At 36.0% G+C, this 25,763-nt stretch overlaps 1 protein-coding gene across 8 annotated transcripts in view; it reads left to right on the forward strand.

Annotated features, from left to right (window-relative positions):
- FAM172A (family with sequence similarity 172 member A) overlaps positions 1 to 25,763 on the forward strand; it is a 528,836-nt gene that overhangs the window by 138,397 nt on the left and 364,676 nt on the right. For all 8 annotated transcript variants that reach the window (XM_030927233.1, XM_030927239.1, XM_030927235.1 and 5 more), the window contains 2 exons: positions 10,635 to 10,700; positions 16,174 to 16,365. In XM_030927233.1, the coding sequence (XP_030783093.1) occupies positions 10,635 to 10,700; positions 16,174 to 16,365 (258 nt within the window). The remainder of the gene's footprint in view (positions 1 to 10,634; positions 10,701 to 16,173; positions 16,366 to 25,763) is intronic.

The following is a 25,763-nucleotide window of genomic DNA, read 5'->3' on the forward strand; positions in this document are numbered from 1 at the left end:
TTGATCATTTGGATGGTTTTTTGGGGTCTCAATTTCATTTAGTTCTGCTATGATTTTAATTCTTTATTTCTTCTACCAGCTTTTAATTTAGTTTGTTCTTGTTTTCCTAGTTCTCTTAGTGCAAGGATAGGTTATTAATTTTGAGATTTTTCTATTTTCTTTCTTTCTTTTTTTGAGATGGAGTCTCGCTACGTCCCCCAGGCTGGAGTGCAGCCGTGCGATCTTGGCTCACTGCAAGCTCCGCCTCACAGGTTCAAGCCATTCGCCTACCTCAGCCTCCCGAGTATCTGGGGCTACAGGCATTCGCTACTACGCCCGGCTAATTTTTTGTATTTTTTTAGTAGAGACAGAGTTTCATTGTGTTAGCCAGGATGGTCTCAATCTCCCGATCTCGTGATCTGCCTGCCTCAGCCTCCCAAAGTGCTGGGATTACAGGCATGAGCCACCACACCTGGCCAAGATTTTTCTGTTTTCTTGATGCAGTCATTTAGCACTATAAACTTTCCTCTTAATGCTTTTGCCACTTCCCAGAGGTGTGTGTTGTGTCTCTATTTTTGTTTGTTTAAAAGTATTTTTTGATTTTTGCTTTAATTTCATTGTTTATCCAGAAGTCATTCAAGACTTTTATGTAATGATTTTCATATATAGTTTGTGTGGTTTTGAGAGTTCCTCATGGTGTTGATTTCTATTTTTATTCCACCATGGTCTGAGACGATGTTGCTTATGATTCATTTTTTATTTTATTTTTTAATTCAGTTTTTTCAAAAAATTTACCAAGACTTGTTTTATGACCAAGCATGTGGAAAATGCTGAAGTATGTTCTGTGTGGAGATGAGAATAATATATATTTTGTTGTTGTTGGGTGGAGTATTCTATAGATGTCTATTAGGTTCAATTAATTAAGTGTCAAATTTAAGTTCAGATTTTTGTTTGTTTTCTGCCTTGATGATCTGTTTAATAACTTTTGTGGGGTGTTAAATTATTCTCTTATTGTGTGGCTATATAAGTCTTTTCTTAGGTCTGGAAGTAATTGTTTTATAAATGTGGGTGCTCCAATGTTGGATGCCTATTTATTTGTTGAATAGAACCCTTTATCATTATGTAATATTACTTTTTGTCCTTTTCATTGTTAAAGTCTATTTTATCTGATACAGGAATAACAACCTCTGCCCTTTTTTGTTTTTACTTGCATGATACATCTTTCTCTATAGAAAGATCTTTACTTTGAGAAAGATCTTTCTGTATAGATAGATCTTTACTTTGAGCCTTTGTGTGTCATTACATGTGAGATTGCTCTCTTGAAGACAGTAGAAGGATGGGTCTTGTTTTTCCATTCAGTTTGCCATTCAGTGTCTTTTAAGTGGAGTGTATACACTGCATTCAAGGTTAATATTGATATTTGAGGTTTTCTTTCTGTGTGGTGTCGTTAGCTAGTTGCATGGTAGTCTCAATTGTGTAGTTGCTTTATTGGGTCTATAGGCTATGTGCTTGCATGTGCTTTTGTGGTAGCAAAGTATCACTCTTTCATTTCCATGTTCAGTTACCCCATAAGCATTTTTTAATAGTGATCAGTTCCTTTAGTGATTGCTTGTCTGGGAACAACTTTCTCTTTTGTTTATGAAGCTTAGTTGGATGGGATATGAAATTCTTGGCAGAAATTTCATTTCTTAAAGAACGCTAAAAATGGGTCCCCAATCTCTTCTGGCTTATACAGTTTCTGCTGAGAATCTGCTGTTAATCTAATGGGTTTTCTTTCATTGGTGATGTGATTCTTTTCCATAGCTGCCTTTTAAGAATTTTTGCATTGACTTTGGATAGTCTGATGACTATGTGTCTTGGGGAACGTCATCTCATATAGTATCTTGCAGGAGTTCTCTGGATTTCTTGTATCTGCATGTTGACCAATTTAAGCAAGATTAGATAAACTTTTCTTAATTATATCCTCAAATATGTTTTCCTAGTTGCTTACTTTCTCTTCTCACTCAGGAATGCCAGTAAGTCATAGATTTGGTCACTTTACGTAATCCCATATTTCTTGAAGGCTTTATTCAGTTTTTACAATTATTTTTTGTTTATTTTTGTCTGGGTTAACTTGGAAGGGCTCGTCTTTGAGCTCTCAGATTCCTTCTTCTGCTTGATGTATTATGTTGTTAAGACTTCCAATTGTATTTTGAAATTCCTGGCTGGGCACAGTGGCTCACGCCTAGAACTACTCACGTTAGAATTACGTTAGTAGTTCTAACACTTTGGGAGGCCAAGTCGGGAGGATTGTGTAAGTTCAGGGAGTTCAAGACCAGCCTGACCAACATAGTGAGACCTGGTTTCTACAAAAAAAAAAAAAAATTAAAAATTGTCTGGGCATGGTGACATGCACCTGTAGTCCCAGCTGCTTCGGTGGCTGAAGTAGGAAGATCACTTGAGCCCAGGAGTTTGAGACTGCAGTGAGCTATGATCATGCCACTGCATTCCAGCTCGGGCGACAGAGCACGGCTGTCTCAAAAAGGAAAAGAAAAAGAAATTCCTGTAGTGAGTTTCTCTCTCTCTCTTTTTTTTAAGAGATAGGGTATCCCTATGTTGCCCAGCTGGTCTTGAACTCCTGGGTTCAAGAGATCCTCCTGCTTTGGCCTCCCAAAGTGCTAGGATTATAGGTGTGAGCCACCACACCCAGCCCCCTGTAGTGAATTTTTCAATACCAGAAGTTCTGTTTGGTTCTTTCTTAATATAGCAGCTGTGTCATCTTCAGTTTCTGAATTGTTTTTCCGATTTATTCGTGTTGGATTTCAGCTTTCTCCTGGGTCTCATTCAATTTCTTTGCCACCCATATTCTGAATTCTCTGTCATTTCAGAATTTTTTATTCTGGTTAGGACACATTGCTGGGAAACTAGTGGGATCATTTAGAGATGATGAAACACTCTGGCTTTTTGTATTGCCAAAGTTCTTGCACTGTTCATTCTCATCTAAAGAGATACTTCTCTTTTTTTTTTTAGTTTGCTATCATTTGGATGGGGCGTCTTCATTTGGTATTCTTTTTTCCCTTGTGGGTATGACTGTGGTATGTATTGTTTGAGATTGATTGGATTTGTTTCTGGGTGCTTTAAGAGTGCCAAGGCTCTATATGGGTTTCTTGGATATAGATAGGCTTGTTAACTGGCTTTCTCAGATGTTGCTTGTTTTAGCAATGTGATTTTGTTTGGTCGTGTATTTTAGGCTACAGTCAGTAGGTAGCACTTAATTTTAAGAGCTGGTTGTGGGTGCAGGAGCAGAGGCAATGGAGAAGTGTGAAAAGCACCCTCCCCTAGCCAGTGTTCACCTTCAGTAGGGGTGGAGCCACTGGAGAAACTCAAGAAGTTGTCTCTTTAAGTCCATGCTCATAAACCCTGGCAGGAAAAGCCTTTGCTAAGTCCACAACAGTGATCTGAGAAAAGGGGCAGGGAGGCGAGAGATTACTTCCCCCATCCTTGTCCATTCAGAGGCTTTGGTGGGTGATTCCTTCAGCAGCTGGCACTATTCTTGCATTTCCTTTGACCCAGGGAGGACTTTGGCAGGATTCGCTCCCTACTCCTTCAGTGGCAGACCATGCCAAGGATTAGATTTCTAAGAGTGAGATCTGCCTCCCTTCTGCTCCTGAGACCTGATGGGGCACTATCCCCTATTTATTGGTATATTTTAAATTGAGGAATCCAACCAATTATTAAGTTACATACTGAATACAAAGATATTGAAGCCTCTGCCTCTCAAAATAAATGGTATGGGGATTTTAAATTGTATTTTTATTACTCATAATGAGCAAAGTGAAACTGAGTAACACAGAATAGATGGAATAAATATTGTATTTTTGTTTTATTTATTTATTTATTTACTGAGATGGAGTCTTGCTCTTGTTGCCCAGGCTGGAGTGCAATGGCACTATTTCAGCTCACTGCAATTTCCGCCTCCCAGGTTCAAGTGATTCTCCTGCCTCACCCTCCCAAGTAGCTGGGATTACAAGCATGCACCACCATGCCTGGCTAATTGTGTATTTTTAGTAGAGTAGAAACAGCCATGTTGGCCAGGCTAGTTTTGAACCTCTGACCTCAGGTGATCCACCTGCCTCGGCCTCCCAAAGTTCTGGGATTACAGGTGTGAGCCACCATGCCCAGCTAAATATTGTGTTAAAAGCGAAAGTTTATCCTCAAAATATTTTTAAACTTTCAATATAGTAAGAGCTTATAATATCAAACTTCATTTACATTTGTGATATACAGTAGTGTGATAAGTCAGATTGCCTGTTCTGACTCCTTTGGGCTCATTTGTGAAATCAGGGCTTCCTAAGCAAATGAATAATGTTAAAAGAAGATGCTTATGTAAAAGTAAACTATTTTCAACTGTTTTGTAAGTATCCATTTAATGTAAACATGATGTATGTAATTATTTCAAGCAGAAAACAGAGTGTTATTATCATTTAAGTATACTCATTATAAATGACTTAATTTCATTCTGCCATTTAGAACCAGATTTCTACTAGGCAATGGTTTATTATCCTAAGGCTCTTTACAAATTGTTTCTTTTCTTTTTTTGGTTGTGGGGAGAATCAAACCCCAGTGTTCCACGTAACAGGTAGGTATACTTACTGCTATACAAGCACGGAAAAAAGGGTTTATTTTTAAATATTTTAAGCATTTAAAAGTTATTTTTCTTTTAAAATGTTTCATATGTTTAGAAACTTTTAAAAAATATTTCTTTTAATGTTTTAGTTCATATTTTACTAATTCAGGTACTTACTGAGTCTGTTTTCTTGGTTGAAAGAGGCATAAAAATTTTACAGATATATTTAAATATTTTAGAGTTTCTCTTTTGGTTCAGTTCATCCATGTGTACATTTAAAGTCAGGATTCTCTTAGCATTGACGTGTCATCTATAGGGATGGGTATGACTGGTGATGTATGGGTATTGGTGTTTTATGTCTTGGGCTGATGTTCTTAATCTCCTAATAGGCCTAATATAGACTTTTTTTTTTTTTAATCTTATGTAGTTAATAAAGTTGTAAAATAAAAATTGTTATTGCTATGAATCAATAAGTCCAAATTTAGTTTGTTACTATTGAGAGATTTTCTTCTGAGGAAGAAAGAATGAAAGCTTGAATATCTGGTAATAAAATAAACTTTGTTTGTGTTTAGTTAAAATATTTATATTATTTACCTTACCTATGCAGTAATATATATTATGTATTACATTTTATTTCCAGGATCTGTAGTACCTTCTAGGAGGCTTCTTAATGTCACTTTTCCCCACCTCCTTAAATTATAACCAGCTAGAATAATTTCAGTGCTGTTAGTGGACTAAAGGTTATCATTGCTGGCTTCTTATTTAATTAAAGACCAGAAGTAATGCTGAGATGAATGAGGAACATGATAAGCACATAGTAAGTGCTTAATAAATGTCAAAAGTAAATTCATAGTAGGATGAATATAACCCTTCTGTTGGAAGTGTTCCATGGAGAAGTGATTTTTATTATACTTCATTTTCCTTATTTCTGTGTTTTATTTCATTGATCATCCCTGCTCTCCTTTTAACAATTTTCTTTAATCCCTACATGCAGAAACTCAGAGCTAGAAAAATTAGAGTCAGACTCTTAATTCCTTGAGGGCATTACTGGATTAGTAGTCAGGAGATTTATTCCATGAATATATAATCTTAAAATTATTTTTCTGCCACTTCCATTGTGGATTCACTTAACTTTTATCTTTATGGCAACTTCTTAGGAATCAGAAGAAATTCAGGAAAATTGCCAGGTGTAGTAGATTTTTCTTTCCAGTGTTTCTTTCAGATGACACTAGACACTACACCTCTTCATGTGTAGCACAAAGTACCTTATAACAGTATAATCAGTTCTTCTCTCTTGTCACTTATAACATTGCTGACATTCATTCTGCTTATCTGTAATCACAAAATACATTGTTGCTGTTATTATTTTAAACAAACTGTTATCTGTTAGATCAAATAAGAATAATAAAATATTTTATTTTACCTTCATTTCTTTCTTGTCTAACACTCTTGTTTCTTTGTGTTGATCCAAATTCCTGACCCCTGTAATTTTTGTTTTCTCTGAAATAAGGTTTAATGTTTCTTGTGAGGCAGATCTACTGGCAAAAAAAAAAGAAAAAAAAAAAGAAAAAAGAAAAAATTCCCTAAACTTGTATTTGCCTCAGAAAGTCTTTATTTCTTCTTCACTTTTTGAAGGTTAACTTTGCAGGATACAGAATTCTGGGTTGGTGGGGTTTCTTTCAACACTGAGTAATTCACTCCTCTGTCTTCTTGTTTCCATAGTTTGTAAGAGAAGTCCAATGTAATTCTGATCCTTTTTCCTCTGTAAGTAAATTTTCACCCTTCCCCCACCAGCTTCTTTTAAGATTTTCACTTTGGCAAGGTATAGGTTTTTTTGTTTGTTTGGTTTTATTTATCCAGCTTGATGTTCCCTTCACTTCCTGGATCTGTTATTTTTTGTCTGTCATTAATTTTGGAATATTCTCAGCCATTATTGCTTCAAATATTTTCTCTGTTTCTTCTGTCTTCTCCTTCTTGTATTCTCATTATGCATAAGTTACACCTTGTGTAATTGCCCCTCTATTCTCTGATATTCTGTATTGTCTTTTCATTCTTGTTTTCTCTTTGCATTTTCATTTTGAGCATTTCCATTAACTTATCTTCAAGCTCATTGAGTCTTTCCTTGGCCGTGTCCAGTCTACTAATCAGCCTATCAAACCCAGTCTTCATTTTTGTTACAGTGGTTTTGATCTAACATTTCCTTTGGATTGTACCTTGGTTTCCATGTTTCTCCTTACGTTACCCATCTGTTCTGTATGTGGTGCACTTTTTCCAGTAAAGCGTTATCATATTACAGTTGTTTTAAATTCCTAGTCTGATGATTCCACTATCTCTGCCGTATCTGAGTCTAGTTCTGATGTTTGGTTTGTCTCTTCAGATCATGGGGGTTTTGTTTGTCTGTTTTTGCCTTTTAGCAGCCTGGTAATTACTTGTTGAAAGCCTGCTATTATATATAAGGTGAAAGGAACTGAAATAAATAGGTCTTTAGTGCGAGATTTTATGTTTATTTGGCTAGGCATTAGGTTGTGTTTATTGTTTGCTTTAGCTGCATGTCAGAGGCTTTTTGTTTTTGTCTCCTCTGTTGTCTTTGGGTTTTTCTAGGGTCCTTAAAAAGGGCCTGAATCTTAGAGTTATTTTAGTTGTAATCCCCTGGTATTTATAGGGACTCTATTGATATGATGGTAACTTAGGGTAGATGGGGAGATATTCTATAGTCCACTCTTAGGTCTCATCTCTTAAGTGAGCTGGAGTTGGGCATTTCCCTTCCCCCCAGGTCAGCTAAGTTCTGATAAAATAGTTTCTCTTGAACTATTTCAGGCATTATTAAAAACAATAGAGAGCTCTGGAGTATTTTTAAATGGTTACTTTTTCCCTTCCCCAGCCAGAAATAAGAGAGTTTTTATGTAGTCTTCATAGTGAGAACCTGGTAGCCCTCCTGGAATAGAACTCATAAAAATTTGTCCACTCCCGCTTAAGGTTGAACCTCCTCCTAGTTTTTAACTCTTAAGCTAGTCCCCACCCCGCCAGCAGTTCCTTCATTGCAGTTTAAAGTGTTCTTACATTAGTACTGGCTTCAGCTGAGGTACCCTGTAAACTCATTTTATATCTGCTTGTCTGGTCTCTCCATTTTCAGGGAAGCAGTTTGCTCTGTGGCCTCATTTCTCTGATGGATCTAATCAGAGTTGTTGACTTTCAGTTTTTTCAGCCTTTTTTCTTTTGTAAGGTCAGTAGTACCTACTTCCAAGCTCTATATACATCAGACCAGACAACGGAAGTTCTCTGTTTCTTATTAGAATGAAAACATAATTTTAGAGCCTGCGTAGTCTCTTAAGCCTTTTTTTTTCCATCTATAAACACAGCTCCTAGTGAACATTTGAACACAGATGACATTTGGAAAGAAATACTTTTTTCATCTCCTTTTTGAAATTATCTTTTCATTTTTTGATTTTTCTAAATGCAGAGTGCAGTTCTATGCAATCTGGAAGGCAATGAATGAGTCCTTGATGCTTTCTTCCTAAGCCTTGATTTAGCAATTAGAAAACTTTTTTTTTTTTTTTTTTTAAATCTTGAACTTGTATCTCCCTCAAAAGATGTAGACAGGATGGACAGAGAGGAGAATTCATGTACAATTTTAAGTATCTTCTGTTTCCCAGAGTATCCTGTGAATACAAGAAGGAATAAAGGTAGGAGACCGAAATTATAGTGTTCTATAAGTAAATGTGTAACAGACAGGTAACGATATTTGAGTAGTATGTTAGACAATGATATTCAGTCATGTCCAGAGGAAAACAGAGGTTGAGACACTGCCATACCTTGGAGGGTTGGGATGAGGCCGTGAGAGTTACCTGAAGGAGTTGACATGTGGTCTGTATTTTGGAGGATGACTAGATCTGAGGAGAGCATGCTGAACGCGGAGAATTGCCTATAAGATAGACGATTTCATCTATGGTTGCTTTTTTCCTGTGTTAAGGATTTGGAGATCAAAGCAAATTAGGCAAGTTAGGTAGTGTTTCCCTAACTCTTACTTGATATATAGTTTTATTACTTGGTTTAATGTGTTACAAATTCCAGACTTGCTCTATCGTGTATTTCAAAGCTAAATAAGCAATTTTTGAGTTTTGGATTATTTTATATTATCCTGTAGTATAAACATTGAGGATTAACTGATGGATCTAGTAAGAGCTGTTGACTTTTAGTTTGTTCAGCTTTTTTCTTTTTGTAAGGTCAGTAGTATTTAAATTTTTAAATCTCAGATTATGTGTCAAGTATTTTGCATGGTGGTAGAATTCATTTGGATTAAGTTTCATTGGTTTTGTTGTTACTTCAAATGTAAGGATATTTTGTGATTTCATAGATAGTAGAGTATTTTCAGAAATGTTAAACCACTCATTTTGCCAATCTTATTTAATCTATTTCTCTTAAAGCAACAGGTCATTATGTAACTTTATACGTATGTTTAGTCTGAACCTCCACATTTTTAGTTTACTCTTATAAGTCTACAGTACCACTACCTCCCAGTGAAAGTATAATCAACATAATTTTAACTGCTATGTTGAAACATAAGAATACTATTAGTTTAATAACTAGCATTTTATTACCTAGTTCTAACGTAGTATCATAGCTTTTGAAATTACTGTTACCAGCCAAGATAAAGCTGTTCTAGCATACATCTAATATACTGTTTCTAAAATGAAATGAATACGTATACATAGAAGAAAGAATTTTGGACTCCTTGAAGAAAGCAGGATAAAGAATCTATTTTAGATTACGAATACAGCACCAAAGCAATTGACATCTTAATTTTCTAAAAAAATCATCCTGTGATTTTGTTTCATAAAATTTGACTTTTAATTATGTTTCTGCTAAAATTATTCTCTGAGGTATTTTGCATAGATAACTTAAGACATTTTGGAGTGAAGAAACATTCCTTAAAGTGACCATTAGTACCACCTATTTAATATTTGTTTTTATTCCAGATGTCTCTTTCCTTACTCTTTGCCTTCCTTAATAGAAATAGTATGTTAATTTTCTTTTGCTGCTATAACAAATTACTATTAATTTAGAGGCTTAAAGCAACATGAATTTATTATCTTAACAATTCTGTAGGTCAGAAGTCCCATATGAGTTTCACTGGGCTAAAATCAAGGTGTGAACAAGCTGTTTTTAGGATCTAGGGGAGAATTTGTTTACTGCTTATGAGGGTTGCTGGCCAAATTCAGTTCCTTGCAGTTGTAGGACTGAGGTCTCATTTTCCTACTGCTGTAAACTGAAGGTTGTTCGACTTTATAAAAGCTACCACATTTCTTGGCTTGTCTCCTTCCTCCATGTTGAAAGCCAGCAATAGCCAGTTGAGTCACTTTGCATCTCTCTGACCCACTGTTCTTCTGTAATCTTCTACTTTTAAAGACATACACCACCCAGATAATCCTAGAAAATCTCGCCATTTCAAGGTTCTAAACTTTAGTTATATCTGTTGATTCATTTAATATGTAACATAACTTATTCACAGGTTCCAGGAATTAGAACATGGACATCTAGAGGAACTGTGCTTCTTCCTGGCATAAGCAGTGATACTGACAGGTCCCTGACTTTCTGGATGAGTTTTCCTTTTCTGTTGAGAATACCTCTGACTTTTTCCTCCTCGATTCAGTGAACACAAAAGAGGTGTTGAGATTCAGAGTCACTAAGGTGCCATTAATATATTAAATATAATGCCTGTAGGAAAATAATAGGGGAAACAAATTTTAGAAACACCGAAAAAAGAAAATATACTTTTAGAGTATTCTCTTGAAAAAGAGAAAGTCATATATATTTTTGTTGATGTGTATTAATTGGTCCCAACCCTTAATACAAAGGTTCATAGTTATTCATACAGCAGCAGGAAGTAAACCATTATGGGTAATTAAGAGTCTCTTAATATAGTATAAAAGCATTCCAAGATGAAGAGATACTTACTCAGAGCAATAACTTGCAATCATTTACCAAAATTTATGTCAGTTTTGATAATGGATTACATTGGATCTTAATGTGTTATTTCTTTCCTACTTAGATCATCACGAAGTATGTATATGAGCTCCTGGAAAAGGATTGTAATTTGAAAAAAATATCTATTCCAGTAAGTCAAATTTTAAAGAAATGTTTATTTCAAATGTTTATTTCCAAGTAAAATAGTTTTTAATTCAGAAGAAAACTTTAGTTTTGGGTTGACTGTGATAAGTTTAAATGTTAAGGTTTTTTGTGTTGATAGTGATAATTTTAAATGCTTATTAGTATACCTCATCTCATTCTGCACAGTAGTTCTTATAAAGAATACTCTTCAGTATAAATGAAAAAAGTACCGATTTCTAGTCTCTTTGAAAATGATGACTCAATTAAAAGGATTACCCTTACCTGTACCCTTTCTCATTTCACTGGAATAATTTATTTTTATTTATTTGTAGTAAACCAGTGAAATTTTTGTTACATTAAACATTCACTGTCTCTTTAAATATTTCTTGGTTTTTAAAAATATGTCTTATTTCTACACATAGTATGTTGTTTCCTCTACACATTCCTAAATTCATTCCTGGTGCATCCTGTTTCATAACACTGCTCCTTCCCTTTTTGGCAGAACATTTTTTTGAATTTTGCACATTTTGCCATTTCAGAGTGAAAAAGTTTGAGATTTGTTCTGAGACTCAAATTGTCAAAAAAAAAAAAAGAAAAAACACAAACCCCTGTTTTTTAAATGTAAACCACAAAATATTAAGCTTTAAAACGAAGAGATTGTAATCATGTGTGAAATGGTGGTTGGACTAGATTGGAAGATCTTTGCTGTCCCTGACGACTTTATGATTTTATGATATATAAGAATCTGGGATACTTGCTGAAAGTAATTCATTTAAGGCACACTTTGCATATAGATAATTTTGTTTGCATGAAATGTTGCATGAGTTTAAAAAATTCTTTGGATAGTGCTATTTTATTATAAATTGGAGGGTTTGGGGATTTCTTAATATTGTCCCTCTCCAGAACTTATTCTGTAGTTCCTTTTTTAAAGGAAACTTTTTAATTTAATTTTCTGTAAGTAACCTCAAGTGCAAGATCACATTATTAGTCACTTACTCATTTATTCATTTATTCAACATATATTTATTTAAATGTTTTTTAGGTGATGGACACTGTTCCAAGTGCTTATGATGGATTAGTCAATAAAATATTATTCTGTGTAACAGCTACATCAACCCTTGGTTTATTTGGAAACTTTTCTTCCTTTAAAGTCAAGATTTTAGTACCTTTCTTTGAATGAATATGCCAGTCTTTTTTGGATTTAAACTTACTGTTTTAGTTTTGACTTTAGGCCTAGCATTTTACTTCATTTAAACTATATATTGAAATTTGGTCTTCTGGAAAGTCAGGATAGAATTTTGTCACTTTGCCCAGTTTTCCTTTGTTGTTAATTTTGTTTCTTTCAGAGTTTCTAAAGAATGATATTTAAAGAGCATTAGGTTAATTTATTGATACAGCACAATTAATATTGAGTCTGTTATCTCTCTAATGCTTCTAGTTCCAGGGAACCCTTAAACTCACTTCAGTCTCCAAATTTCTAGAACAAATCACAAAATAATTGGCTGTATACAGCATGTTATATGTTAAAGTTTCATTATTGATCTTTATAGATGGAAGGGAACTTTTTATTATGGATCAGATTATCCTTTGATTTTAAATTTGGAATGTAAAGCTAATAAGCAAGATAGATTTACTTTATGTGAAACTTAAGCATCATACCCATCTTTGGTTAATAAAGTTTCCCTTATTTTGTAAACTTAAAAAAGACTCTAAATTTTGTCTTAGGAAATTAGTATTTCCCTTTAAATTATCATGTATTTGGTATCGTTGTGACACTTTTCTTCACAACTATTTTTTAATAGCTGTTATTTTTCTCCTGAGGTCTCTTAAATCCCAGAGTGAAAGTGGGTTTTTGTATGTGGCTGTGTGTAAATAGTTCTTTTTACTTAAAGAATACCATCAAACCTTTGTTTTTTCCCTCATGATGAACTCTTTCAGTTTTATAGTTAAACTATTTTAAAAGGGAAAAAGAACCATTTTTTTAAATGACAGCACTTTGTGGAACCCATGATTTGATTTGATAGTAAACAGTATGATCATGCCTATGTTTACCCCACATCTCTCATAAATAGGCATAAAGTATTCTCAATTATAGTAAAATATCTCATACTTGTATAGAACACTGGAGACATGAGTTAACAACTTCACTACAGATTTTCACTTAGTTTATTACATGCATCATGTTTCAGCAATTAATGGTGTTTGTGAGTATTCCACAATGAATTGGTAACTGCTAAAAATTGTTTGGTGCAGTCTCACCAACCAAAAGGTGTCTGAGGTTGATTTGTCAATAAAGTGAGGTGATTCACTGGAATGACCATTATGTGTATTCCTTAATGAAAGCTTAGCTTAATAAATTACCACTGTTTGAAGATAAATGGCCTTGGAACAGCCATATGTTCAAACTTAATTAGGTTAATGAAGAAGAAATTATTTTATTCATATAGATATCTTACTATTTAAAATTAGCACTAACTTAGAGAGTACATTGTAGTTACCATGTGCAGAGTCAGAGTTCTATGTAAACTGAGGTGTATATTAGCCAATGACCAGCTAAAATACTGCTCTTACCCCTTAATCATTAATATTATTACATTATTCATCTTCATTGTTGTTTTTCTTTAATATTTTGGCATTCTCATGTTTTGAAAGTCAACTTTTCTCAGTGTTCAAGTAAAACTTTCATTTATTCATGGTTACCTTAATTTGTAGCCCCTTAAAAGTTCTCTAGCAGCATTTTTTTTTTAATGTGATTCCATTTTCCCTCTTTTTCTGAGACAGATTCTCACTCTGTTGCCTAAGCTGAGTGCTGTGGTGCAGTCATGGCTTAGTGCAGCCTTGACTTCCTGGGCTCAAGCAATTCTCCAGTCTCAGCCTCCCAAGTAGCTGGGACTACAGGTGCGTACCACCATGCCCAGCTAATTTTGGATTATTTGTAGAGACAGGATCTCACTATGTTGCCCAGGTTGGTCTCGAACTCCTGGACTCTCAAGTGGTCCTTTATCAAGCAGCATTTTAATATAAAAAATATATTTCTATCATCTGAAAATAAGTTTCTTTCAGTTTTAAGTGATTACTGTGGACTTCAAAGTGCCAGTATTCCATTGCTTAAAAAATTGACTCAGTTTCTTGGTAACAGGGGACTTAGTCAAATAGGAAAAAAGAGACAGTGATCAGCACCTACTGGAATATCTGTACTACAGGTTTTTACATTAAGGTAAATAGGTATCCATCTCCATAACCATTCCAGGATCCATTAAGGCCTCACTGACCTTAAGAGACACTTTTCTTTGTGTGCGTTTAGACATACTGTTTGGTAATTGAATGACTAGAAACTCCTGTGGCCTCTTTCTTGTTATACACTGACAGCTTTGCCTTTCAGTTTTTTAATTTTGTTCTTATCATTATGACCTTTTTTATTTTTAAGCCTCTTTAACTGAGCAATTCTTCTATTTTCATATAATATTCCTAGGTAAAAGGGAATTTTTCTTCTTAGGTTTGGTTTTCCTGTGTCTCTCATCCACTTATCTTTCTTTGTGGCTTTAGTCATATTTATTGTCGTCATTATGATTTATTTACTCTGGACATAGCATGTAGCTGAAGCTAATATGATTGTGTTATATTTCATATCTCTCTTCCTGTATTTTTAGCTATTGCTAATAAAATTTTAGTTATGTCATTTTAATTCTTTAACATTGTATAGCTCTTGTAAAATTCTCTATAATTATGTACTAGTTTAATCTTCAGTATATGCTTTCTGAACCAGGCAAGTATTATAACCATTTTAGACGATCCATTATTTAGTTAAATGCCTTTTATCTAAAGGAAGTCACTGGTGAGACTTGATAAGATCCTCGTTCCAAAAGTTTATTGTTTTTGATTACTGAGTGCCTACAATGTGCTAGGTTTTGTTTTAGGTACTGAGACTGTAGGTGGATACAAACCAGAGAACTCTGTGCCTGCCTGGACTTACATTCTAGTGGAGGGAGCAGGCGGTGAATAAACACACTTGCAAAAATATAGAGTAAAGCATACAATATGTTAGATCTTGGTATGTGCCATGGAGGAAAATAAAACAGGGAAAGGGACTACAGAATTTTCAGGGACATGTTTGGAATTTTAAATGTGGTAGTCAGGGAAGGCTTCAATGAAAAGGTGTTATTTCTTCTTTAAGCCCTGTGTCCATTGCTGCTCTTGCTGAAATAATTGCCATTTTTGCTCTGTTTGCACAAATGCCTAAGCCATCTCTTACTGAAACTAGCCTGATTGTTTTAGAAGTACAGATATTTTATTTTGTTTTTCTCTTCCTAAGTGTAATGACTGGGAATATTTAGAATCCAGGGCTTTTTTTTTTTTTTTTTTTTTTTTTTGGCATCTAGAGTTTTTGTATACTTCCTGTTTTGATAATTGTATGGAACATATACAGTTGCCAAAGTGAAGAGTTATTGCGTTACACAATATGTGGATTGACCTTTATGTGAGAGTGTGTAACCAGCCATCAGAATGTCAACTTCCTGTTTGATCTGTCTATCCAAAGGCTTCAATTTCCAGTCATTGGCCAGTGCTGATGTGGAATACCACTCGGTGGGTCATGGCATATGTAACAAAAGGTTGGGAAGTTATCTCTTCCTAAAAGTGTTTTGTGTCTTTCAAATGTAAATCGTACATCATTTAGTTACAAATCTAAATATTAAGTACAATCAAAATGGATACTTTTATTCTGTAAGTAACTAGTTTATAAAGTAAGCTCATTGGAGTACATAATGTGGCTTTGTAAAAATAATTATTATATAATCCTGTGTTCACACTCTGAATGAAATTTGGAAGTCCATTTACATAGATCAGGTAAGAATAGAATAGATGGTTAGTTTTTAAATAGTTACCTCTTCTTCCCTTTAAAAGTTTAGTGGTATTCCTGGCTGATATATTGCTATGATTTTCCAATATATCTATCTCCAATTTCAGTTTTCTATTTTTTATTATAGGTGCAAATATTTCTGTTATACAACTATAGACTTATAGTTGTGTGACCATGGGCAACTTATTTAAACTCTCTAAGCCTCAATTTCTTCATCTATAAATCAGCATAATAATAGTATCATCTAAATGGGTTGTTATTGAATGAGATAATGTTTTTAAAACAGGTAGCATAGCAGCTAGACTATAGGAGGCACTAAAAAATAGTTATTTTTATTTACAATGATATTATAATACTAAATATACAGTAATAATGAAGAGAAATATATTACCAATATTTTTTATATTTTTGTATTTAAAATACTATCATGTCTTGTCCCATCCACCTAATATATAATTGTTAATTTCTACTGAATATTTTAATTTTGTGTTAAAGTTGTTTTTTACTCCTATAATTCTATAGTAACCATTTAATACTTTATAACAGCCATTGGTTGTTTTTCATTTATGTGTATGCCTGATCAGAAGACATTTCTTTATTATTTAATTTTATTTAATTACAGGTAGATGCCACTGAGAGTGAACCAAAGAGTTTTATCTTTATGAGTGAGGATGCTTTGACAAACCCACAGAAACTGATGGTTTTAATTCATGGTAGTGGTGTTGTCAGGGCAGGGCAGTGGGCTAGAAGACTTATTATAAATGAAGACCTGGACAGTGGCACACAGATACCATTTATTAAAAGAGCTGTGGCTGTAAGTACAATTTCCTGGGTTTTTTCTTTTTTTTCTTTTTATATTTTGGCATTTTATAGTACTGTTTTATTATATGATTTTACATTTCTTCAAAAAGTATATCCTAAGTATAATCTTATCTTCAGGTTGTTATTATTTATTTTACTTGTATGAAAAATTATTCTGCATTATTCTGAGTTACAAAAAAAACAAAAAAACAAAAACAAAGTGGCATCTTGAGCATACAGAGATTTAAATAATGTATTTTGAGTGAATTATTTTTCTAAAATATTTTTAATCCTGTGAAATGTCAGTTAAACTATCAAATGTTTATCAACATTATTGAAAATACTTCTGACAAAAATATCATGACTGCTTTTGTAACCCTTTGCCTACATAATTTGGTGAAGTTAGAAAGTAAAGGAGATCTGCTGCTTTGAATTAATCTCGTATTATTTAAAGGAAGAGTTGGAATAACTAAATTTTTTTTTTAGAGCCCACAGAGAAAATGCTTTAAGCATGAGACACAGACATACAGAATGGGAAAATGTAATCTTTAATGAATATTTTATTCTTATTTGCATTCAAACTTTTTAGAAACTTCTTTTTTTAAATCGTGTTCAAGATTTCTTGCAATAGTGAAATGTTTTTCTAACATAATATTGGCATATTTTAATGTTTGGCTGCTTTTGTTTTACCATTGCATTCATAAGTTCTATAGTGAACAGCCCAATTTTGCAAAGTATGAATTTCTTTCACGTGAGTAGTTTTTTTTTTTTTTTTAGAAAAACATAAGCTGATATCTTGTATAAAAGACTTTTGTAAAAAGTAAAGGAATATGTGTGTCCATGTTGGCTTTATTTGTTTTATTTATAAGAATTATTACATTTTTGTAAAGAAAATTGGAAAGGATTTCTTCAATACGCTAATGATTACAAAAGTCAAAGGTAACATGTTCTCTATTCTGTAAGTCACAAATGATATTATGAAGGCTCAGCCCAGCTCCTAAAGAACATTTTGGTTAATAGATTTTGAAACTGTTAAAATGCTGAAAGTAGAATTTCTTAAGTTAACTATATGGTTGTTTTTTCTTTTTTCCACTTTTCATGGATAGGCAAAGAATGCAAAGATATTACTCTCGATCTGATTGCTTATTTCGATAATGTGTATTTTAGTAGAATTGAAGTAACTAAAATAAATTGAAGTTTAGATTGAATTAACTCACATAAAATATTATGTTTACACTGTTTTGGATTTCAGGTTTTAAATAGTTAAATGAACTTTCTCTCTGACACATTTGTTTGTAGTTAGAACAGATCCTGTCTATGTATTTTCAGAAGAACATTATATGTAAAATGTGTTCACAATTTGATGATTATTTGAAAATATAACTTAGTAAAGAAAATCAGATGCTTTCAATGTGCCAGTGCTAGGTGAAATATTTTATGTAGCTATATTGTCTCTGCTATAGATCACCTAAGCCTTTCCTATTCTGGAATATTTTATTGTTGTGTAAGGATTTCGAGGGGAAAGTCTATATGGAAAACCATGCCAAACATGTTTCTTTGAACAAGCTTTCTATTGATATCCCAAACAGGAGGGAGGAAGTTTGTTAGTAACATTACAATAGTGAGTCGTTTTGTTCTTATAAACAGGAATAGTGTTTTGGGAATAACAGCATTTCACCATCTTGAATTTGTTCTTCTTAAAAGAAAAATGGCAACTCATGATTCCTTGAAAAGAAGCAACTGATTTCTAAGCATGCAGCACACATAGGAATTTTAGTTTATATATTTAATTCTCTATTTTTTTGAAAAAATGAATATGAACATTATTATGGTAATTTTCTTCGTGGTGATTTAGAAACAGATCACTTTTCAATCTGGATAAAGTGATTTTACTACTTTGGCTTTACCTTTTCATAGTGTTTTCTTCAAGGGTTGCTCTGTGGGTGGGGAGGGGTTGGTTGAGGGAAGGATGATGGTATTTTAAGATGCAGTCAGAGGAAGACTAATAAACAGGGAATAAGAAGCTGTGAAGCTGTCCCATTCTTCCTTTTTTTTTTTTTTTTTTTTTTAAACCAGGTTAGCTCTGCTTTTGTTTTTTTTTTTTTTTTTTTTTTTTTTTGGATTTCCCCTTCAGTTTATTGCCATTTGCTTGTACTTTTTGTCCAATCTCATTTCTACACAGTGTTAACCCAACATAAAATACAGTTTTCTCCGGGTCTTTGCATCTTCATTTCTTTTTTTTTTTTTTTTTTTTTTTTTTTTTTTTTTTATTATTATACTTTAAGTTCTAGGGTACATGTGCATAACGTGCAGGTTTGTTACATATGTATACTTATGCCATGTTGGTGTGCTGCACCCATCAACTCGTCAGCACCCATCAATTCATCATTTATATCTTGTATAACTCCCCAATGCAAGCCCTCCCTCCTCCCCCCTCCCCCCTCCCCATGATAGGCCCCTGTGCGTGATGTTCCCCTTCCCGAGTCCAAGTGATCTCATTGTTCAGTTCCCACCTATGAGTGAGAACATGCGGTGTTTGGTTTTCTGTTCTTGTGATAGTTTGCTAAGAATGATGGTTTCCAGCTGCATCCATGTCCCTACAAAGGACGCAAACTCATCCTTTTTTATGGCTGCATAGTATTCCATGGTGTATATGTGCCACATTTTCTTAATCCAGTCTGTCACAGATGGACATTTGGGTTGATTCCAAGTCTTTGCTATTGTGAATAGTGCCGCAATAAACATACGTGTACATGTGTCTTTGTAGTAGAATAATTTATAATCCTTTGGGTATATACCCAGTAGTGGGATGGCTGGGTCATATGGTACATCTAGTTCTAGATCCTTGAGGAATTGCCATACTGTTTTCCATAATGGTTGAACTAGTTTACAATCCCACCAACAGTGTAAAAGTGTTCCTATTTCTCCACATCCTCTCCAACACCTGTTGTTTCCTGACTTCTTAATGATTGCCATTCTAACTGGTGTGAGATGGTATCTCATTGTGGTTTTGATTTGCATTTCTCTGATGGCGAGTGATGATGAGCATTTTTTCATGTGTCTGTTGGCTGTATGAATATCTTCTTTTGAGAAATGTCTGTTCATATCCTTTCCCCACTTTTTGATGGGGTTGTTTGTTTTTTTCTCGTATATTTGTTTGAGTTCTTTGTAGATTCTGGATATTAGCCCTTTGTCAGATGAGTAGGTTGCAAAAATTTTCTCCCATTCTGTAGGTTGCCTGTTCACTCTGATGGTAGTTTCTTTTGCTGTGCAAAAGCTCTTTAGTTTAATTAGATCCCATTTGTCAATTTTTGCTTTTGCTGCCGTTGCTTTTGGTGTTTTAGACATGAAGTCCTTACCCATGCCTATGTCCTGAATGGTACTACCTAGATTTTCTTCTAGGGTTTTTATGGTATTAGGTCTAACATTTAAGTCTCTAATCCATCTTGAATTAATCTTCGTATAAGGGGTAAGGAAAGGATCCAGTTTCAGCTTTCTACTTATGGCTAGCCAATTTTCCCAGCACCATTTATTAAATAGGGAATCCTTTCCCCATTTCTTGTTTCTCTCAGGTTTGTCAAAGATCAGATGGCTGTAGATGTGTGGTATTATTTCTGAGGACTCTGTTCTGTTCCATTGGTCTATAGCTCTGTTTTGGTACCAGTACCATGCTGTTTTGGTTACTGTAGCCTTGTAGTATAGTTTGAAGTCAGGTAGCGTGACGCCTCCAGCTTTGTCCTTTTGACTTAGGATTGTCTTGGCAATGCGGGCTCTTTTTTGGTTCCATATGAACTTTAAAGCAGTTTTTTCCAATTCTGTGAAGAAACTCATTGGTAGCTTGATGGGGATGGCATTGAATCTATAAATAACCTTGGGGAGTATGGCCATTTTCACGATATTGATTCTTCCTATCCATGAGCATGGTATGTTCTTCCATTTGTTTGTGTCCTCTTTGATTTCACTGAGCAGTGGTTTGTAGTTCTCCTTGAAGAGGTCCTTTACATCCCTTGTAAGCTGGATTCCTAGGTATTTTATTCTCTTTGAAGCAATTGTGAATGGAAGTTCATTCCTGATTTGGCTCTCTGCTCGTCTGTTACTGGTGTATAAGAATGCTTGTGATTTTTGCACATTAATTTTGTATCCTGAGACTTTGCTGAAGTTGCTTATCAGCTTAAGGAGATTTTGGGCTGAGACGATGGGGTTTTCTAAATATACAATCATGTCATCTGCAAACAGGGACAATTTGACTTCTTCTTTTCCTAACTGGATACCCTTGATTTCTTTCTCTTGCCTGATTGCCCTAGCCAGAACTTCCAACACTATGTTGAATAGGAGTGGTGAGAGAGGGCATCCCTGTCTTGTGCCAGTTTTCAAAGGGAATTTTTCCAGTTTTTGCCCATTCAGTATGATATTAGCTGTGGGTTTGTCATAAATAGCTCTTATTATTTTGAGGTACGTTCCATCAATACCGAATTTATTGAGCGTTTTTAGCATGAAGGGCTGTTGAATTTTGTCAAAAGCCTTTTCTGCATCTATTGAGACAATCATGTGGTTCTTGTCTTTGGTTCTGTTTATATGCTGGATTACGTTTATTGATTTGCGAATGTTGAACCAGCCTTGCATCCCAGGGATGAAGCCCACTTGATCATGGTGGATAAGCTTTTTGATGTGCTGCTGAATCCGGTTTGCCAGTATTTTATTGAGAATTTTTGCATCAATGTTCATCAGGGATATTGGTCTAAAATTCTCTTTTTTTGATGTGTCTCTGCCAGGCTTTGGTATCAGGATGATGTTGGCCTCATAAAATGAGTTAGGGAGGATTCCCTCTTTTTCTATTGATTGGAATAGTTTCAGAAGGAATGGTACCAGCTCCTCCTTGTACCTCTGGTAGAATTCAGCTGTGAATCCATCTGGTCCTGGACTTTTTTTGGTGGGTAGGCTGTTAATTGTTGCCTCAATTTCAGAGCCTACTATTGGTCTATTCAGGGATTCAACTTCTTCCTGGTTTAGCCTTGGGAGAGTGTAAGTGTCCAGGAATTTATCCATTTCTTCTAGATTTTCTAGTTGATTTGCGTAGAGGCGTTTATAGTATTCTCTGATGGTAGTTTGTATTTCTGTGGGGTCAGTGGTGATATCCCCTTTATCATTTTTTATTGCATCTATTTGATTCCTCTCTCTTTCTTCTTTATTAGCCTTGCTAGCGGTCTGTCAATTTTGTTGATCTTTTCAAAAAACCAACTCCTGGATTCATTGATTTTTTGGAGGGTTTTTTGTGTCTCTATCTCCTTCAGTTCGGCTCTGATCTTAGTTATTTCTTGCCTTCTGCTAGCTTTTGAATGTGTTTGCTCTTGCCTCTCTAGTTCTTTTAATTGTGATGTTAGAGTGTCAATTTTAGATCTTTCCTGCTTTCTCTTGTGGGCATTTAGTGCTATAAATTTCCCTCTACACACTGCTTTAAATGTGTCCCAGAGATTCTGGTATGTTGTATCTTTGTTCTCATTGGTTTCAAAGAACATCTTTATTTCCGCTTTCATTTCGTTATGTACCCAGTAGTCATTCAGGAGCAGGTTGTTCAGTTTCCATGTAGTTGAGCGGTTTTGATTGAGTTTCTTAGTCCTGAGTTCTAGTTTGATTGCACTGTGGTCTGAGAGACAGTTTGTTATAATTTCTGTTCTTTTACATTTGCTGAGGAGTGCTTTACTTCCAATTATGTGGTCAATTTTGGAATAAGTGCGATGTGGTGCTGAGAAGAATGTATATTCTGTTGATTTGGGGTGGAGAGTTCTATAGATGTCTATTAGGTCCGCTTGGTGCAGAGATGAGTTCAATTCCTGGATATCCTTGTTAACTTTCTGTCTCGTTGATCTGTGTAATGTTGACAGTGGAGTGTTGAAGTCTCCCATTATTATTGTATGGGAGTCTAAGTCTCTTTGTAAGTCTCTAAGGACTTGCTTTATGAATCTGGGTGCTCCTGTATTGGGTGCATATATATTTAGGAGAGTTAGCTCTTCCTGTTGAATTGATCCCTTTACCATTATGTAATGGCCTTCTTTGTCTCTTTTGATCTTTGATGGTTTAAAGTCTGTTTTATCAGAGACAAGGATTGCAACCCCTGCTTTTTTTTGTTCTCCATTTGCTTGGTAGATCTTCCTCCATCCCTTTATTTTGAGCCTATGTATGTCTCTGCATGTGAGATGGGTCTCCTGAATACAGCAGACTGATGGGTCTTGACTCTTTATCCAGTTTGCCAGTCTGTGTCTTTTAATTGGAGCATTTAGTCCATTAACATTTAAGGTTAATATTGTTATGTGTGAACTTGATCCTGCCATTATGATATTAACTGGTTATTTTGCTCGTTAGTCGATGCAGTTTCTTCCTAGCCTCGATGGTCTTTACATTTTGGCATGTTTTTGTGATGGCTGGTACCGGTTGTTCGTTTCCATGTTTAGGGCTTCCTTCAGGGTCTCTTGTAAGGCAGGCCTGGTGGTGACAAAATCTCTAAGCATTTGCTTATCTGTAAAGGATTTTATTTCTCCTTCACTTATGAAACTTAGTTTGGCTGGATATGAAATTCTAGGTTTAAAATTCTTTTCTTTAAGAACGTTGAATATTGGCCCCCACTCTCTTCTGGCTTGTAGAGTTTCTGCCGAGAGATCTGCTGTTATTCTGATGGGCTTCCCTTTGTGGGTTACCCGACCTTTCTCTCTGGCTGCCCTTAAGATTTTTTCCTTCATTTCAACTTTGGTGAATCTGGCAATGATGTGTCTTGGAGTTGCTCTTCTGGAGGAGTATCTTTGTGGCGTTCTCTGTATTTCCTGAATTTGAATGTTGTCCTGCCCTACTAGGTTGGGGAAGTTCTCCTGGATGATATCCTGAAGAGTGTTTTCCAACTTGGTTCCATTTTCCCCCTCACTTTCAGGCACCCCAATCAGACGTAGATTTGGTCTTTTTACGTAATCCCATACTTCTTGCAGGCTTTGCTCATTTCTTTTTCTTCTTTTTTCTTTTGGTTTCTCTTCTCGCTTCATTTCATTCATTTGATCTTCAATCGCTGATACTCTTTCTTCCAGTTGATTGAGTCGGTTACTGAAGCTTGTGCATTTGTCACGTATTTCTCGTGTCATGGTTTTCATCTCTGTCATTTCGTTTATGATCTTCTCTGCATTAATTAGTCTAGCTGTCAATTCTTCCACTCTTTTTTCAAGATTTTTAGTTTCTTTGCGCTGGGTACGTAATTCCTCCTTTAGCTCTGATAAGTTTGATGGACTGAAGCCTTCTTCTCTCCTCTCGTCCAAGTCATTCTCTGACCAGCTTTGATCCGTTGCTGGCGATGGGCTGCGCTCCTTCGCAGGGGGAGATGCGCTCTTATTTTTTGAATTTCCAGCTTTTCTGCCCTGCTTCTTCCCCATCTTTGTGGTTTTATCTGTCTCTGGTCTTTGATGGTGGTGACGTACTGATGGGGTTTTGGTATAGGTGTCCTTCCTGTTTGATAGTTTTCCTTCTGACAGTCAGAAGGACTGTCTGTTGGTCTGTTGGAGATTGCTTGAGGTCCACTCCAGACCCTGTTTGCCTGGGTAACAGCAGCAGAGGTTGCCGAAGATAGAATATTGCTGAACAGCGAGTGTACCTGTCTGATTCTTCCTTTGGAAGTTTCCTCTCAGGGGTGTACTCCACCCTGTGAGGTGTGGGGTGTCAGACTGCCCCTAGTGGGGGATTTCTTCCAGCTAGGCTACTCAGGGTTCAGAGACACACCTGAGCAGGCAGTCTGTCCGTTCTCAGATCTCAACCTCTGCGTTGGGAGATCCACGGCTCTCCCCAAAGCTGTCAGACAGAGTCGTTCGCGTCTGCACCGGCTCGCGCTACTTCCCCTGTTGGTCTTCAGCTGTGCGCTGTCCCCAGAGGTGGAGACTACAGAGACAGGCAGGCTTCCTTGAGCTGCTGTGAGCTCCACCCAGTTCGAGCTTCCCAGCGGCTTTGTTTACCTACTTAAGCCTCAGCAATGGCGGGCGCCCCTCCCCCAGCCTCGCTGCTGCCTTGCGGATAGATCGCGGCAGACTGCTGTGTTAGCAGTGAGGGAGGCTTCGTGGGCGTGGGACCCTCCCGGCCAGGATTGGGATATATTCTCCTGGTGTGCCTGTATGCTTACAGCGCAGTATTGGGGTGGGAGTTACCCGATTTTCCAGGTGTTGTGTGTCTCAGTTCCCCTGGCTAGGAAAACGGATCCCCTTCCCCCTTGCGCTTCCAGGTGAGGCGATGCCTCGCCCTGCTTCAGCTCTCGCTGGTCAGGCTGCAGCAGCTGACCAGCACCGATTGTCCGGCACTCCCTAGTGAGACGACCCCAGTACCTCAGTTGAAAATGCAGAAATCACCGGTCTTCTGTGTCGCTTGCGCTGGGAGTTGGAGACTGGAGCTGTTCCTATTCGGCCATCTTGCTCCGCCCCCTGCTTTTGTTTTTATTTGTTTGAACTTTTTCTAAAGCTTTATTTAAAGAAAGATTTCCAAAATTTCAAAAAGTTAGAACCTCTGATCTATTTTTCATGGTCTGTGGGTTTTCATATCACAACTGAAGTAAATTCTGATATTTTGGGGACCACACAATACTATCTTTACTCAGTGTTATTAATACTATTTCCTTATATTCCCTGCAGATTTTTGGTATAAGATTGAAATTCCTAAAATTGAATTCCTATCATTGTAAGGTTGAAACTTTTTTTTTTTCAATAGTAGAGCCCTGTCTAAGTGGACTAGTTTGTGAACAGTATTAAGTTTAAATCTGTGAAGCCACTTAGGTTGAAAGGAGGGCATGGTGAAGATTGGAACCACTCCCACAACAGCCCCTGAGATTTCTTCCCCAAATGCCCCAGGGCTGCACAGGTCATAGTTTGAAAATCATAGGTATTCTGGCCGGGCGCGGTGGCTCAAGCCTGTAATCTCAGCACTTTGGGAGGCCGAGACGGGCGGATCGCGAGGTTAGGAGATCGAGACCATCCTGGCTAACACAGTGAAACCCCATCTCTACTAAAAATACAAAAAACTAGCCGGGCGAGGTGGCGGGCGCCTGTAGTCCCAGCTACTTGGGAGGCTGAGGCAGGCGAATGGTGTCAACCCGAGAGGCGGAGCTTGCAGTGAGCTGAGATCCAGCCACTGCACTCCATCATGGGCGACAGAGCGAGACTCTGTCTCAACAAAAAAAAAAAAAAAAAAAAAAAAAAAAAGAAAATCATAGGTATTCTAATCCTTGCATTTTAGATTCTTCAGGACTTTATTATCAAAAGTGTATTAAGAGTTCATGTTGGAGGAATGGTGCATATCAGATAAATCCCCACAAGTGCTTCTGAGGTTGCCATTGCTAATATTCTTGGCGTTTGATAGTCTTCATTGCATAATATGTTACCTGGAGTAAGAAACAGT

The sequence above is a fragment of the Rhinopithecus roxellana genome, chromosome 3 (genome assembly GCF_007565055.1).
Source record: "Rhinopithecus roxellana isolate Shanxi Qingling chromosome 3, ASM756505v1, whole genome shotgun sequence".
Taxonomy (NCBI): Eukaryota; Metazoa; Chordata; class Mammalia; order Primates; family Cercopithecidae; genus Rhinopithecus; species Rhinopithecus roxellana.